This window comes from Teleopsis dalmanni, chromosome 1 (assembly GCF_002237135.1).
Source record: "Teleopsis dalmanni isolate 2A chromosome 1, ASM223713v2, whole genome shotgun sequence".
NCBI classification, from domain to species: domain Eukaryota; kingdom Metazoa; phylum Arthropoda; class Insecta; order Diptera; family Diopsidae; genus Teleopsis; species Teleopsis dalmanni.
Window position 1 is genome coordinate 163,645,241 of NC_051846.1, and position 17,546 is coordinate 163,662,786.

General features: G+C 26.0%; 2 protein-coding genes across 2 annotated transcripts; one reads left to right on the forward strand and one right to left on the reverse strand.

The window, feature by feature from the left end:
- The first annotated feature begins 5,738 nt into the window (after nucleotides 1-5,738).
- Nucleotides 5,739-7,025, forward strand: LOC119666621 (protein screw). The gene is made up of 3 exons (XM_038075902.1): nucleotides 5,739-5,743; nucleotides 5,878-6,050; nucleotides 6,163-7,025. Exons 1-3 carry the CDS (start codon nucleotides 5,739-5,741, stop codon nucleotides 7,023-7,025), a joined length of 1,041 nt encoding a protein of 346 aa, XP_037931830.1.
- A 1,337-nt stretch (nucleotides 7,026-8,362) lies between these two features.
- Nucleotides 8,363-15,133, reverse strand: LOC119669801 (probable cytochrome P450 28d1). Its single transcript, XM_038079824.1, has 7 exons — nucleotides 14,844-15,133; nucleotides 10,990-11,128; nucleotides 10,726-10,938; nucleotides 9,255-9,665; nucleotides 9,074-9,197; nucleotides 8,735-9,004; nucleotides 8,363-8,675 (listed from the first exon to the last, which is right to left on the reverse strand). Exons 1-7 carry the CDS (start codon nucleotides 15,032-15,034, stop codon nucleotides 8,509-8,511), a joined length of 1,515 nt encoding a protein of 504 aa, XP_037935752.1. The 5' UTR covers nucleotides 15,035-15,133; the 3' UTR covers nucleotides 8,363-8,508.
- Nucleotides 15,134-17,546: the final 2,413 nt, after the last annotated feature.

The following is a 17,546-nucleotide window of genomic DNA, read 5'->3' on the forward strand; positions in this document are numbered from 1 at the left end:
TGCAGAACTGATTAGTTTTAATAATCATAGCGTTCCAAAGCCTCTTAACATACATTTCGAAACGAATTTTTTTCCCATGGGGACTTGTTAGTCTTTAATTGGTAGACGGCCTCATATTACGTTTGTGGCCTGATTATGTATCTTCACATAATTCATTTTGATTACTTTTTTATTTTAATTTATAATTTGTTTTTTATTATTGTTGTTGTTTCATTTCGATTTGTTTATTCATAAGTTTGTTCAAGTTTGTACCTTTTTTGTTATTGTTTTTATTTGAAATTTATTTTTTATTTTTTGATTTGTATTTAATTTTAATCTTTTGTTTTCGATTGATGCTGCACAATGATTTCATTTGTGCCAATAATGAAATATTTATCTAATATTACAAATGTTGTAATAAAAACAAACCTGCATTTTCCATTACTTCATAGAAATTTGAATTGCAAATTGGGATTTTGTTGTTGGTCCATTTGTGTACATAGCTGAGTTGATAATGAGATTCGCCCGGAAATGTGTTGGTAACATTGGTGCGAAATTGGCCATTCTTTTTTCGGTATTGTGTTTGGTTGTGGATTTGGGAATGCCAGGCAGGCGTCATTAAAATATGAGGTGTTAAAGTGGAGCAAGACTGTATAATTAACTAGTAAGTATTACACAATTCTGCAGAAGATGAGACTATAAGAAATTTGCAAAGTTAAAAATGTTAAAATTTTTTTTGTTAACATCTGTGAAGTTGCAAATGAAAGTCTGAATAGACAAGGTCATGTTGGGTCCACATGAAAATCAATTTATTTAGTTAAAAGCTTTAAGGTTCATAGAGCGATCTTAATTAAGAAACCAAGCCCATATTCATACTGCCCTATGAATACAGTAGAAGTGACGTAATTATGGTTATTTTTTTAAATAGAGGAGTACAGACCACACCATTGGTATACTAATTACTAGGGCTAAAGTAAGTTTAAAAAAAGAAAGGTAATTATCTGCTTTAGCATCAGCAAATGTCTTTAACATAAAGACATATAATAAATATTGAAAATAAATATGTATAAACCATTACTTAAATTTTAAAACTATTAGGAATTTCTAAATATTAGAGGTATTAATAAAAACTTTTATTAATGTTTTTAATTATTAATTTTAATAAAGTTTGAAAGAAACTAGGAAGTGACAAGTTATGTACAGACATTAAGAGCATTAACAAAAATATTTAATTAAAAGTATTAATATTAATAAATATTAAAAAATATTAATATAAAAGTAAAGGAAAAACAGTAGGCACCTATTTCGAAAATTGCATTACCTTCAGCTAGGAATACGGAAGCTGTAAGTTCATATAAAAGGGATTCAATATCGAAAAATTGGATCCCCTTTAACAACTGCAAGCTCTTTGTAAATCCCCAGAGCTTTTAAGACAAAGTCATTACATTATCGAATTACACAAACCAATGATTCCGGCGGATATCTCAACTATAGACCTTCCGAAAATCGTTTGCTTCACCAATTACAGCGTTTGATATTAACCCGTAGAAACTCAAATTCGGTAGTATGGTAAAAAAATGGCCCTATGCAACCATGGAGTTTAATAAAATTAAAATGAATAAGCGTGCCTAAGAAGAAAGTTCTTGAACGAGATTAAAATATTAATATATAATAACATACATATTAAAAAATGTATGTAAAAAAATATGATGATGTATTGTGTTATATCTTATATATGTTATATAGTATGTACTCGTACTTGATAAGAAATATTGGAAGTAATGTATTAAATACGTATTCCGAATATGTTACCATACAGAGCGTTGTGGCTATGTTTGTTATGACAAATATATAAAAATTTAAGTTTTACTTAAAATGTCACTAATATAAATTTATAGTTGCATAAATGATATAAGGGTAAAAATCCTTGTATGTTGCCAAACTAAGAAAATTGATATACTTATATATAGTGTATGAAGGCTATGTATATTAGCTATATAAATAATGGTACCATATATGATACTATATATATGAAGTACTTTTAATCACCAATCGACATTTCTGCAGAATAGTTTGATATTTTTAATCATCACCAAATTCAGTTCATATTGTCAGTTGAGCGCAAAAATTTTTATTTCTTTCAAGAATTATTGGAAGAATAGATTATATATATCCTTTTAAGTCTTTTACTACTGGTGGAGGAAAACTTAGGATTTTGTTTTTGTTTATTAAAAGAATTTTATATATTTAAATGAGTTCTTTTTGAACTGCCGCTATTAATATTTTAAGGCTAGTTGGACTATAAATAAGTGTACTTCTTGAATAAAACGCACTATATGAGTAGTTATAAGGTACTGGTCTATTTCAATTATTTATCCGTTTATATACATTTTCTACGACATATGTGCCTAAATAAACTATGATGACATATATTGCGGCAACATTGATTAAATTAATGTTCATATTTGAACAGCGATAAAGCTGTATCCTTTGCAACAGTGAAACGTTGATGCTAGAAAACATGAATACCATCATAAACTGAGAATATAAAATCGTCTCGCAATATTAAGTAAACTATAGACATATATATAGTCTAGTCTATAGTCTTGTTTGATTTCATATAATTTGAAAAAAATTGTGTCGATTGGTGCAAAAAATTATTCTGGAATTATATAGAAGCTGATAATATTGGTGGTTTATGATGAACAAAATACACCAAATGTGGTTTCTATTTAAAGCACACTAACAGACCATCTGTTTTTGCAGAAAAACTGGGGTAACTTTGCCATTAAAAGAGTTAACATATAATTTCTCACCACTTTTTAGTTGTCACATTTCGGCATAAACGAGTGACTGAGCACTCAAAACTTTGAATTAATGTGCATCCGTCATATAATTTATCTGATTTAGTATGCAATGAATTTTTGTTGGTTTAGGAATCCGTTCATGCTTTCAAAAACTATATTTGGCAAGTGATTTGAATGCATTAAAAAAACGTTATGACAAATCGTTAGAAGGGATACAAAATTGTATAGATCATAAATGAGAATAGTTTTAAAAAATAAAATTGTATAAATGGTAAATAGCTGTTTTTTTTATTATTATTATATGCCGGAAATGATCATAAAATAATTTTTTATTATTGTAATAATAGCACGACCTAAAGCCCGGCAAAATTTAAAACACATAAGTAAAACTCATAGGTTGGAACTAATACAAACATTCTAATAATAGCAATGTTTTGGAAGCCATACTCTTTTAGATCTAAAACATATGTAATTATATCATTAAATGCTCATTAAACCAGATCTAAAAGATTTAAAAACACATTAGTAATTCTTAACATCCATATTAATAATCAATTTAAGTATTATCTTTAAATCTGAGGTATGTTAAATCAGGTTACCTAAATGATCAAAAATTATTCATCATTAGTTGCTAAATTTAAAAAATACTTGTATTAGAGCAGAGTAAGATTGCAACAACACCCAATGATGGTTGGGTGTACTAATAGTACTAATTACGATAGTACTATTACTTCTTCAGAAAAATATATTTAAAAAAATGTAGACATTAATTTGTATTTATAAACTATTCACGAAGTTGAATTTAAGAAGTCCAACACTAAAAGTTATATGACTTATAATGCAAAAATATTGACTTACGACTTGTGTTTTATACTAGATTAATTTACATGTTCAAGGCTACTTGTGTTGTGTAGAAACATTATTTGCCTGGAAAAAGTTAAATAGACCAATTAATGTACTCATGCTATAATAAAATTTATTTAAGTAATGACTGTTTTGTTTTGATAGAATGTGTTTAATGAATAAATTAGAGATATTAGACACATACTTAGTGAAGGGATATTCTAGAATAAATAGCGAGAATCAAGTAATGCTAGAATATGTAAGTGATATAGAATCTAGAATATATAAGTGTAGCCCCGTCTAAAGCGGGGCTACAGTAGAAATTTAAAGGGGCTGCTATATGAATCAAAGGAGGCTAATTAGATGATCTCTGCTTTTGGATTAAGACTTGATTTTGATGTTTGAGGTAAGATTTATCATATAGTTCAGCTCTTTTGTTCATATATACAATTATATCGAAGGGGAATACATAAATCTATTAAATTTGAGGATGGAAAAGTGTAAATAGTGAAATTGGTAAAAATCGTCTGTTATTTTCTAATAATTTATTAATCCAAAAACTTAAAGTAATAAGCGCACAACTAAATATCCATATTAAGTACCCTGACGATTTTATCAATAAAAATGTATAAGGGTGTAATACATTTTAAAATAAATGCTTATATCGTGATTTCTTGTCACAAAAATTTAAAATATTTTTAAAATAATATATTGAGATATATACATTTATTCGTAACATGAATTGAAGCAACTTCTACTTCTAACTAAAAAAAGCTTAGTTACTACCCTAATCAATAGAATTTCTCGAATAATACATTATTATTTCCAACTCTGTATATCTCGAAGTTCAGTTGGAATCACTTATAGTGAAATAATTAAATAATCTGCGATCAAATATAGAATATAAAGCGCAATAGTGATATATGAAAAATATTACTGGAATTTAATTGGTACCGGGGAAGATAAAGAACTGTAGTAAATATTAGGAGAGAGAGCTGGACCATAGTCAGTACTAGACTGACTATAATATTTATAATTATATTAAATAATATAATTTTCAGATAGAAATGATCAAATAATACAAAAATATTACCAACTCTCTATATCTCAAAGCACACAGTTGGAATCAGTTATAGTGAATTAAATAAACAATCTGCGATTAAATATAGAATATAAAGCACAGTAGTGATATGAAAAATATTACTAGAATTCAATTAGCACCAGGGAAGATAAAGAACAGTGGTAAATATTGGAAGAGAGAGCTGGACTATAGTCAGAACTAGACTAGTCAGAACAGGGAAAATAAAGAACAGTGGTAAATATTGGAAGAGAGAGCTGAACTATAGTCAGAACTAGACTTACATCTGTTTATTTTTTGCATTTAGTTTAAATATTATTATAATATTAACTATATTTTTTTTGTTTAAATCTATCACTCGAAAAGTTAATATAATCTGACTCCACAACTGTAAAAAATAGTGCCCTAAGACAAATCGTGCACTCAATAATTCGTCTATTCGATATAATTATATTGTTTACATTTAATATTATTTATTTATTTGTGAGTTAATACTAAAATTAACTTTAAAATTAACTAAGAATAAGCAATTGGGCTACTAGATCCTTCGTCCTCTACATTTAATATTCATTGTTTATTTGAACAATAAAACGTTAATTTGTTTCACGCTTATTTATTCTTCAATTTTGTTTTGTTAATATATATGCTATTATATATTATACAATTACAAATATGATGAATGAATATTATTTGAAATAAAATTAAACAAAAGGTAACATATACTTTCGAAAGTAATCTTAAAGAAATAGGTAGGTAACAAATATTTGCACGTTCCTTATTTTAGATCCTTTTACCTTGTACCTGAATACATATATTTGTACATAATTTTTGAAATTCTATAAAACCTAAATTATTTCAAACAAATGTTTAATCCTTATTTGTCCTTCATAGTTCTGACATCTTAACAAAATTAAATTATTATGTGGAAAATTTTAATTTTTGTTCTGTTTATAAGTACCTTTTGCGTGTCGTTGCATGATTCAAAGAATCGAATTGAGGTCTCAGGAACTGAAGATATAAAACGCAAGCTAATGAGGTAACTTTTTAATTTTAAAACTAAAATTTATACCCTTGGGTTTTTGTTATACCTATAGTGTGTGTAATATACATACTTATTATTGTCAGCAAATGATTATTATCTTTATTACATAATACTTTTAATATTTATAGAAATTCTGCTTCGAAATTTTTGATGGATGTTTATAATGAACTGAGTATTGAAACTGGAAAGGATGATAGAAAACACAGGCATAAACGGTCTATAGAGAATGAAAATTTTATTACAAAATTAGATCGTTACGAAATAGAGAATTGTAATAATGTTGTAACGTTTAAAAGTGAGTGCTTTACTTTTTTCTATAATTTTACATAATTGTAAAATAATTTTATAATAATAAAACATATATTATATGTAGGATAATAAATTTTAGTCCTAACACACATTTTTCTTTGTAGCATTTGGACATAATCAGCCAACGGATACAAAGTCCCTAATTAAGTTCAATATCCGCGATGTGCCATATGATTTAGAATTGCTGCATTCAACAATTCGTTTATATCAAGATCCTCAAATTGGCAAATATTCACAACAAACACAGAACACAACAATTACTATATATCAAAGGCTATTCAGCGAGCAGAATCAGAAATATGAATTAGTTTCAAGAACTTCAATTAACTCAACAACTACTTACAAAGGTTGGCTTGAATTTAATATCACAAAATTATTAGAATATGCATTGCATTACGGAACCCTTCAAGATGTTAACAATGATCATGATATTCTAGTAGGTGTTACTATTGAATCAGAAGAAATTTTTCCGAATGATATTGGCATTGTCGGTCCAAACGTATTATCTGATTTGCAACCTTTTGTTATAGGATTTTTCAATGGTCGCGATACACTTTTTGATAAGATACAAAAGTTGCGTGTAAAACGTGCTTTACCAAAAACTCGTGCTAGAACAAATCATTTTAGTTCAACAAAAATTATTTATGAACTGCCAAAGACTTGCACGAAACTGAACTTTACTGTGGATTTTGACCAAATAAAATTGGGACATTGGGTAATCGCACCAAAGAAGTTCGATGCATATTTGTGTGGAGGAGAATGTAACTTTCCTTTGGGATCGCAAATGAATGCCACTAATCATGCCATAGTACAAACGCTAATGCACCTTAAAAAACCAAACTTACCAAAGCCCAGATGTGTCCCAACAGTGTTAGATTCAATTTCCATTTTACATTACATCAATGAAGACAGTTTTAACTTAAGTAAATATCCAAGGAGTGTAGTCCGACAATGCGGTTGTCACTAAATACAACCTATTTTAGTAAAAGAGCTTACATACTTGTAATATTTATTAATTAATTAATATAATTTAAAATAAAAATTTTGTACATAATAATAATCACATAAGTAATTATTTTGTAATTATAAGCAAGTAAGTATTTTGTAATTATAATTATATCCAATATAATCCAATATAAAATATATCCAATATAAAAAATTAAATTTGAAAATTCTTGTACTTTATTCAACTAAAAAATACTATTGATATTTGAATGGTCACAAAAAATCTTTAAGAATTTTTAATATTAATCAAAAACGTATTTTGATTCATATTATATAATATTATATAATTATATAATATAATTTATACAATTTAGCATATTAACTCATTAACGGATTTGAGAATGCCTTACTTTCTGAATAAAATCATAATCACAAAAGAATCTCACATGCCAACCAACTAATCTTGTGGATGCTTATAGATATGGAGCACAACCAAATGCTGACAAAGAACATTTTCCTTGCTTATCATGCAGATGTACATCCAAACAGCGCCTTTATCGGTTGATATATAGTAACACATTATGAATATATTGGCGAATATATCAACAGAAAACCTAGGAATAAGGACTTTTGGCCCTAAACATTGCAAATTTTTTTGTTTCATGACCTCATAATTTATATTCATTCGGCTAACAAATGATCTTTATTTACTATTTTAATATAGTGAAACAAGAACCATTCTGTGGTATAATCTTGTGTTTAATAGTTACTTCCCACTTAATATCCAGTTAATGTATGTCCAAAAATCATGTGAAAAAGTTATCCAACTATAAAATTATCGCATTGAAGTGAAAATCTTGTTGAAGTCCACCACTTGTATTTCAATTCATCATTTCCTTTCCTATACCATCTCCTATATTCATTATTCATTATACTTCACATACTCTGATAGATGAATTTCGTCACATATAGAATATCAAAAAAAAACTTTTTAAAATAATTGGATGTGGTTTAATTACACTGCTACATATGTGATTAGCGCCTATATGTGTAAAAAGATACTAGCAAATAATGCTTTAATATTCAAAAAATATCTGAACAGGATTATTAAGATGTATAATTTTTGATAAAATAAAATAAGAAAATTATATACAAAGAATTTAATTTTTTTTCTTGCTTATAGTGGCGGCGTGTCTTTATGACGAAAGAAACCTTATTATTGCAATTTATAACATACATCTATAGAATTTTTTATACAATTAAAAACCAAGGTTTTGAATATAAAAAGTTTATTATTTATATATACGTTTTCTGTTTTATTAAAAAATTGTATAAAAATTATAATTTTTTATTGTCATGTTCTAATGAAACCACACTTAATGAAATAAATAATTTATATAATAAATCCTTATTAAATTCTTATAAATTCTTTCAAGCATACCTTCAATATATAGCTATTTTTAATAGTTATTACATTTTTTTTATAATAAAGAAATATAAAAGCCCTACACCCTTTTCTCAAAATCTAACCAAACACCGCCATCTTGCATAGCTAAGAATGCTTTCGGATCCAGTTTATTTATTGGTTCCGTTTTTGGATTAACTTTAACGATAAATTTACGAATCACAGCTGATAGTGCTGCCTTAGACTGTGTCAGAGCGAAACGCATACCTGTTAAAAATAGTACAAAAATGTATCATTTTCAATTTATAACAATCATTTTTCATTACCTAAACACATTCTAGGTCCATCTCCAAATCCAAGAAAAGCGCCCATATCGCGATATTTTTTCACTCCACCATTTTCTGGCATAAATCGCTCAGGATCGAATTTTTCAGGTTCAGGATAGATTTGTGGGTCATTGTGAATTGCATACAAGGGTAACATTATTGTTTCTCCAACATTTACTTTTAACTTATCACCATTTTTATTTGTGAATTCATAAGGTTCTGTACATATTTTCGTGGAAAACAATCCTGGTGGGAACATGCGTATACTTTCTATATTACAAATAAAAAAATATATTATTATATAGTTTAAGTTTAAGCATAAATTTAATGAATATATACCGTGGAAACAAGCATCGAGATAAGGCAGTTCATTAAGTTTTTCGAAACTCAATTCACCATTCTCATCAGAATTTTGTACAATTTCTTCATGTAATTTCTCTTGCACATCTGGAGAGCGAGCTAGCTGTAAGTGATAGAATTAATGGATTATATGTTTATTGTCAGGATTGGGAATACTTACAAAAAGCAAACAATGTGATATTGCCGTTGCGGTTGTATCTAAGCCATCGATGAGGAATGTCATTGTATGTGACGCTAATTCAATATAATTCAGTTCTTTTTTCTCCGACATTGATAACAAATGATTTAAGAAGTCCTGACGATCAGTTTTATTTTCTTGTCTCATTTTAAAGGCTTGTTTCATTAAATTTATAAAAAATTCTTCACAATGTTTTGGAAAGAATTTCGCTTTATAAAAGTTGATTGCACTTGGAAACAATCCAGCGAATATTGAGTAGATTAAAAATATTGTATTATTTTCAGCGAAAACTTTTACGTTTTCGGCAACCGGAATACGATCATTTGTAAAGCTTCTGGCATTAATGCCTAGTACAGAGTCGCAAACATTTTCTGCTGTGAAACGTAGCGATAGCTATAAAAAGATAATAAAAATATATAAAAAGATATTAGAGATAGCTAAGTAATAATAATAATAATTTATAAAATAAATATTTTATTTATAATTTAATTAGTAAGAAAAATTAAGTTAATATAGTTATCTATTAAACTTTCAAAAAAAATTTCCAAGTTAAGACTATATAAAAGAAATAGCATAGACAATAGCATAGCACATATTTTTTTAAGCTTGGAGTTTGTTTACGTGAATGGTTAAATAATTATACATATAATGAATAATTATATATTTATTTATTTTATTTGTCATTTAAAATTAATTTTAAAGTTATTTAAAGAAATAATTATATAGAGGTAATGAACTACAACAACAGAAATTCATTTTATATTATTTTAATTAATTGAATTTTTGGCTGACCATATAGCTCTTTCGAGTATTGCCAAATACCCATCATCAGTGGTCTTGGAAATAATTCTTCTATTTAATTATTCGTAAATAATTTTTTGAGACTACAAGTACCAGGAATCGAACTCGAGTCCTGCCAAATTTGAAGCTCAGAGTCAGTGCACCTTAACCAACTGACCTAAAGCAGTACTTGACTTTTATATTCGCATATTTTTCTGGAGTTTTTTTACTTTGCTGTGAAAGTTTTTATTAATAAATTTACTTGCTTTGTTTATATTAGAACGGAATCCTAAACCAGCTGTAGAACAATTGAATTAATAAATTATTAATTATATTCTATTCTGTTTGTAAAGGCATTATTTGTTATTATATATATATATATGTAAATCCTACAAAACTATTATTTCAAACTAAATATAAAAATAACTGCATTGGCGACATGAAACTATATTTTGATCGGATATAAAAGAATCTACAAGAGTCTCCTTTCCACGTTTTTTTTATTTTGTAGTATGAAAACAAATGTAAACAGAAATATATCTATTAATATTATTTATTTTACGCACATATACTTGTAATTGGGGCAATTTTATAGTTCTCTAATCTTGATCCTAAGCTGCTCTTAAATAAATAACATTGATAGGGTAAATTTTTGTTAAACAATTTTACTTACTTCCTTGCCATTGATTCCATCTTTATGCATCATCTTAATTTCTTTTTCTATGTAATCGCAAAAACTGTTACAGACCTTCTGCATAACGGAATAAGCTACTTTAATACGAGTTCCGGTCATACCAGGCGATACAAGGGATCTTTGTTCTTTCCAAGCATGTCCAGTTGCAATAAATGGATTGTTTGCAATCAGGGGATCTTTTTTAGTATCAACCTATAAACAATTTTTATTATATCGAACTATAAATATTTATATTTTTAATACCAATCTTGCAACGTCATTGTCATGGAAATGCTTAAAGGCGGTAACAAAAACTTCATGTACTAAGGCAGGATCAAGAATCATCAGTTGAGGGGCACGCATTAAAAACACAGAAACATAATTTTCATCGTTCTTATATTTACTAGAAGTGAAAATAAATTGAAAATGATTAATAGTATAAACATTGTACATTAAACTAAAAAAAAATAAAATTTAAGACAAAAGAAAATACTGTAACTTCCAATATTACATAAATTAAAAAATAAAAATACTTTGTCTTTGTAGAAATTATATATCAATATTTAAAAATATAAAAACTATATCTAGTAATCTTGTAAGTGCTTCATAAATTTTTTTGTAATTTCATGATAAACTGTGTTTAAAGCAATTAAAAATTTTAATATTTAATTATAGATTTTTCTACAAGGTGTGCTTGTGTGTAATTAAATTAATACGATTTAATGACTTTTTTGAATGTACTTGTAACAATAGAATTTTTAAATTAGTATTGATTTAAATTTGATTTAATAATGTAAATATCATATACTTATATGTAACCTAATATTAAATTAGAATTTAATATTTTTATTAGTTTACGCGTTCTATTTTAAATGAGACTCTACACAGTATTCACACAAATTTAACTGGTTTGTTTTTTTTGACCTTATACTAGCTATTAAATATAAATGTTTTTTAATATAGAAAGTGCTTTTAACTTAATCACAGAAAAACTATTTTAATTTTAATGTTCTCTATAAAATTAAAAATATTATCTTTTAAATTCATTAAAATTAAAATATTTTAGGTAGAAAACAGAATAATTGCATAAAAATGTTGAGACCATACATAGAGTTACGGAAACCACATGGCAAATAATGAAGAGTATCAGTAAACCTTAAAAAATCTATTATTCTATTAATTTTGTCTCCAACTGATACCAAGAGGGACTTATGCGTGGCAACTTGATAGCAACCAGTGTAACTTACGAATTAAATAAAAATTATAAAAAAAACATTGGCACTTGGATTTGATGTTTCAATATTACCTAGAATGTCAAAAAAAATTTCAATATCTCAAAAATTTATATGAAAAATAAAAAATTACTGTAAGTTTATGGAGATAATTGTAGTACTATAAACATATTATAAGACGTTAGGATATAAAAACGAAAAAGATTATTTTCAAAAATATTTTGTGATTAATTAGGATTTTTAAGGAAATGCTCATAAATTTTTAAAACAACTTAACTATAAAAGAAAGTAATATCCTAAAAATATTTTCATTTTTTTCTCTTTTTATTTCTTAATTTTAAATTTCTTTATATCAGGAAAATATGGCAATCTATTTGGACAAATTGTGTTTTATTTATTTAAGTTGTTACAAAAGATTTTTACGAGTAAAGTTTTGTTTAACCGCATCCATCTCCAGTGCATTATTTGAATCCATGTATTTTGTATTACTTCACATATTCACATATAAATAACATATATTTTAATACGAGACATTCTGGATTTTACAATATTATTTTTTATCGTTTTCTAATCAAATTTAAAAGCTATTGTTTATTAATCAATATTTCCTTTAATTCTCATTTTCAATCAACAATTTTTTATTGTCTCAGATGAAATTTATATAAAAGTTATTATTATACAATATTTACAAAATAATCTGATTGTGCTCTTATTATAAGTGCCAACTAGTGTTCGTACTTCAATCTCATCCAGCCGGTTTTTGTATCTAATTGTCTATTCAACAATAAAAATAGCAATAACATGTACAATATGTCTATTTAAGATTATATATCACTTTTATTAACCAATGTACATAAAATTTATTTTAGTATTATATTCACGGTTAATTTACAAATACTTCACGGTTAATTTACAAATAATAAAAGTCGACAGCTGTTCTGAACACTCTAAATTTTAATGCCTAATTTAGTGGTAGTGAAGTTAAAGTTTGTTCAAATTAATTTCAAAAAAATTTTAGCTTAATTTAAATCTTAATTTAACTTAATTTAAATTTAATTTTGTCTGAAACTTATTATATGAATAATAAAAATTTATTTATTTATTTAAAAATTATTATGGTTCGAATTTTAATTAAAAACATAATGTATATGCATATGTTTTATATAATTATATATAATTACTTTTATATAATTATGTTATTATCATTACTGTTATTATATATATTATTACTATTATTTCTATATATTATGATTTATTATTCAAATGATGTTAATATTACACAATAATATATTAGTATCTCTTCCGTATTCATCTATAATTTTTTAAAGGTAAGAATGAGTCTTAGTCAAAAATCTTTTATTAGTCCAATATTATCCTTAATTTTCATGTATTATAAAAAATCATCTATAATAAAAAAAACTTCAGATAAAAAACCTGAACAGAATTAATTTAAGAAATACATGTTTCATAAAGTTCAGTAAAGGAAGATGTTTTAATGTAATGTTTAATTTAGTCTATCTTAGGAAGTTTGAGAGTTTAGGGTATGTAATATATTTTTTTAAATTTCTGTTCAATTTTTATTCCATACTTGAAATAAATGCAGTGTGCATTTTTCAAAAAGTTTTTATATTCCCTTTCTGTTTTTTACAACAATGCCTTATTGTCTTTAAAATGCTTCCTGTAAATAAATTCTGTTCGTATAACATACCATTCTACTACAATATGTTCCTAAAGAAAGTTACATTTCATGAGATTCAAGAAACATTCTTTGACAAATGACTAACGTTATTAAGTATTTTATAAATCATGTACGTTCAGTAGTAGGTATGGATATAAGCTCCTTAGACGTCTAAAGCCACTAAGTATATTTGTTTCTTAAATAATATTATTGAACTTAATGTAAATATAAAATGTATTTGAATTAATAATCAAAAAACTAATTAACTATACCACTTGGAAAAACAATAAACACCAATATTAAACTGTTCTCACCGTGTAGAGTGTAGAGATCAGAAAATTTGAAAAAGCCAAACATATCATATGGAATAATAATACTTGAATATCTAAGCATAGACTTGTTCAAAAAGTATATTCCAGACAATGTCCTAAAAGCTATTGCAGAAAACAAATTAATATGACAACAAAACACTACTTATCCTCACACTCGAGTATATAATAAGAGATAGTAAATACGCTGATCTGCCCAGCCTAATCCTAGTAGAGGTTTATAATAATAAAAATGAACTATTAACTATAAAACCCATAATATTATATAGTATATCGTATAGCAGAAGAAGTAACAGTTTGATTTTAATGGATTACATTAAGCAATTACATTACATTACAGCAATTACATATTGCATTAAGCAATTAAAATTTACAGATACACTACCTAATACCTAGTACCTAATACATAAAACAAAGAATTGTACCATAAAAGAGATCAAAAGTGAAGATAAAGAATTTAAAAACATAAATTATGTTGTATTCTCTTTAACTGACAGTGGCGAATCCATAACATCTATATAACAAAAAAAAAATACATTGAAAATCTCACAGTTGATTTTAGGTTTAAATATATATAATTTTGCTTATATACAAAAAAATACTAGTTATGTTTTTAGAATAAACCAACTAGTTTACTCGTTTCGTTAAACACAGCTTATTTATTCCTTAGTTCGTTTTTTTTACAGTATATAATATTCATATTATTGTTAATTGATAGTGTATTTTATTTTTATTTTATTTTTTAATACACTTATTAGAATCAACAGAATGATACCTAATTTATTTAAATAAAAATATTTCTAAAAAATGTTTCTAAAATAAAAATTTATTTTAATATTTAATAATATAAATAAATGACTACTATAAATTACTACATACCGATAAATATCATTTAAATCGTTAGCAAAATGTTGCTTTTGTGTAAATAAGCTTGGGAATGAACCCAACAGAGGTGTAGGCTTAGGTCCTCTTACACCCCGCTTCTTCCAATAGTCAAAGTTCCATGTCAAAAATACATAAATTAACACAGGCACTGAAGCTAACAAAGCAAGCGTCACTAATGATATCATTGTAAACAAACCAACCCGAAAGTTATTTTTATTTTTTGATTCTTAAAAAGAATTATTTTAATAATCGCACAAAAGTAGCGTCCACATTAAACTAAATTCTAATGTTGAGTGTAGAATGTTTTCATAGCGTTTTGTTGTGAATTTCAATACGTAATTTATTCTCAATTCGCCCGTATCCCATACGTAATCAACAATTTCATATGATAATGAAAAGCCATATCAGAACAATGATTACAGCTGTAGATTGATGAAATCGCGCAACAACTTACAAGTTTGGCATTATAGTTTATATATTTTTTAATATACATAAATGTAGATACAAATTCGAAAATTTGTTCTATTAAAATGAAATAAAAATTATGTTGGCATTGCCGAATACCAAACACCTTAAAAAACTTATGGTATATATTTTTTCTTTAGTTTATTTTTTAACTTAATTTATGAAGAAATATTGTTATATGAGTACTTAATAACTGTAGTTACTCAAAACTTTATACAAATATTTTTTTTTTGTTTGCATAAGGCGGAATTCGAGACTTGGACCCACTAAAATCATGTCTTAGGAATGAATTTAGAAGATTGTAGCCGCATTCAGCGGATACAACCCCATTCTAATAATCAAGCGAGAGAGAGAGAGAGAGATTAGAGCAAGAGACTTTATACCTAGCGGATTTACATAAACACTATATTATTTTTTGTTAGTGCAGTAAAAACGCACAAATATGCTTTCTAAGACTAATTTATGTATATAATTAATTTTATTTTAAAACTAATATTCCCATTACATTAGTCTTCTCGTCTTTGCTTGATGAAACGCGAGTTAGTGTTTAAAGCACTTTTACCTAATAGCGTCTGGGAACAATTGGTGATCCATTTTAACAAGAGTTTGCTCAAATTCTTTCTGATGAAATATATATTGCATTTCATTTAAGAGAGTGTAATTCTGAATTAGTATATGTATCCACAGAATTAAACAGTTTCAGCACACTTTTGCGTAGACCCGCCTCTCAAGTTTTTATATATAAATTTATTTTTGATATACCATGGAACTTTTAGCATACATCTTAAAACCATATTTTGATAAGTTTGAAGTTTTTTAATAGTTTAATATTTAATGAAATAGTTTTGGTCTCATTACTTGCTTATAAAGCAGAGTATTTTATTTCACACTTAACTTTCCTTGTGTTAATGGATTTCGAACATTCAGAGTTATATTACAAGCTAGTTTTTTGACTCTTATATTCTCTAACCAAGTACATCTTCAGCAAAAAGTTAGACTTAAGTATTTCACACTGTCTTCCTATTCTATTTCCATATTATTGACTTCTATAATCGTTAGATTTTGGTTTTTACGTCTTGCAATGACGTCAAAAAACTTTGTTTTTTAAGTATATACTCTAATTCTTTACTCATTATTCTTCTGTAACTCATTATGTTATCAATATGGAGTTTCAAATTGTTTACAATAAAGTTAGCATTTTTGTTAGCATGCATAATGCATGTGTGTCAGCATATCTGCTCTATATAAATTAAAGAAGAAAGAAGACAATTGTCTGGTATGAAAAACATGGCGACTATTTTCAACACTTCTTTTATATGATCATATCAAATGTCTTAATGATATGAAAAAAGTAGATTTCACTTTACTGATAGCATTGTTTATAGTTTTAGAAACTTTTGTTTGCTGGAGAAATCAGTTCTGAACTGAACGGACCTTTGGGAATGATATCTTAAGCCATATTTATATTATTAAATCTTGCGAGTACAATTTTTTCTGCTATTTAACATATAACAGGTAGCAAACATATACGTAATTATATAGGATATAGGTAAAATACTTATTTTTATATTCTCTTAATAATTGGTAATATATTTTATTTATTTTATTAAAATAGTATAAAACAATGTTTTTAAAAATTAACCTTAATCGTTTGAAAAACTTGTCATTAAAAACTGTATCTGACTCTATAAGAAAATTAAATTAATAAAAATTAGAATTATAAATTCTTGAATAAATTATATATAACATGTAATATATGGTTCATGTTAGTATTCAGATCAATAAAAACCTATTGTAGAGTACTTTAATAATTCAATTTTCGAAATAAGGCAATTTTAATATATTTTAAGATAATAATTTTATTTAATGACTACATGCCAACATGTTGTTATTGTGTGTGGGAAATTAGTAGATACACTGCAAAATTTTAATGTTATATATTTAAAGTGTTATAGTGTTATATATTTATTTATATATTTAAAATAATATTTTGTAAAAATATATATTATAACATTAATTTATAATTGTTATTATTACGTATATGATATATATTAATTTTAATAAACGAATTCCCTATAATAGAAAAGTCAACAGGGTTTCTCAACCATGGTTCATTGACGGTCACCGCATTAGTATGACCGGTTTTAAAATATCATATATTATTTTTAGAATGTTAAAATAAAAATTAAAGACTACAGTGTTTCATAATTTTACTATACACTTAACTATATG

What these genes read in the sequence shown, in the direction of transcription:
- LOC119666621 (XM_038075902.1), top strand. An exon ending in TGTAACGTTTAAAAGTGAGT is followed by an intron (nt 6,051 to 6,162) that starts GCTTTACTTTTT and finishes TTTTCTTTGTAG; the next exon opens with CATTTGGACATAATCAGCCA.
- LOC119669801 (XM_038079824.1), bottom strand. Translation starts at nt 15,034, where the DNA reads ATGATATCATTAGTGACGCTTGCTTTGTTAGCTTCAGTGCCTGTGTTA. An exon ending in GATTTAAATGATATTTATCG is followed by an intron (nt 11,129 to 14,843) that starts GTATGTAGTAAT and finishes TTTCACTTCTAG; the next exon opens with TAAATATAAGAACGATGAAA. An exon ending in TATCACATTGTTTGCTTTTT is followed by an intron (nt 9,198 to 9,254) that starts GTAAGTATTCCC and finishes TATCACTTACAG; the next exon opens with CTAGCTCGCTCTCCAGATGT.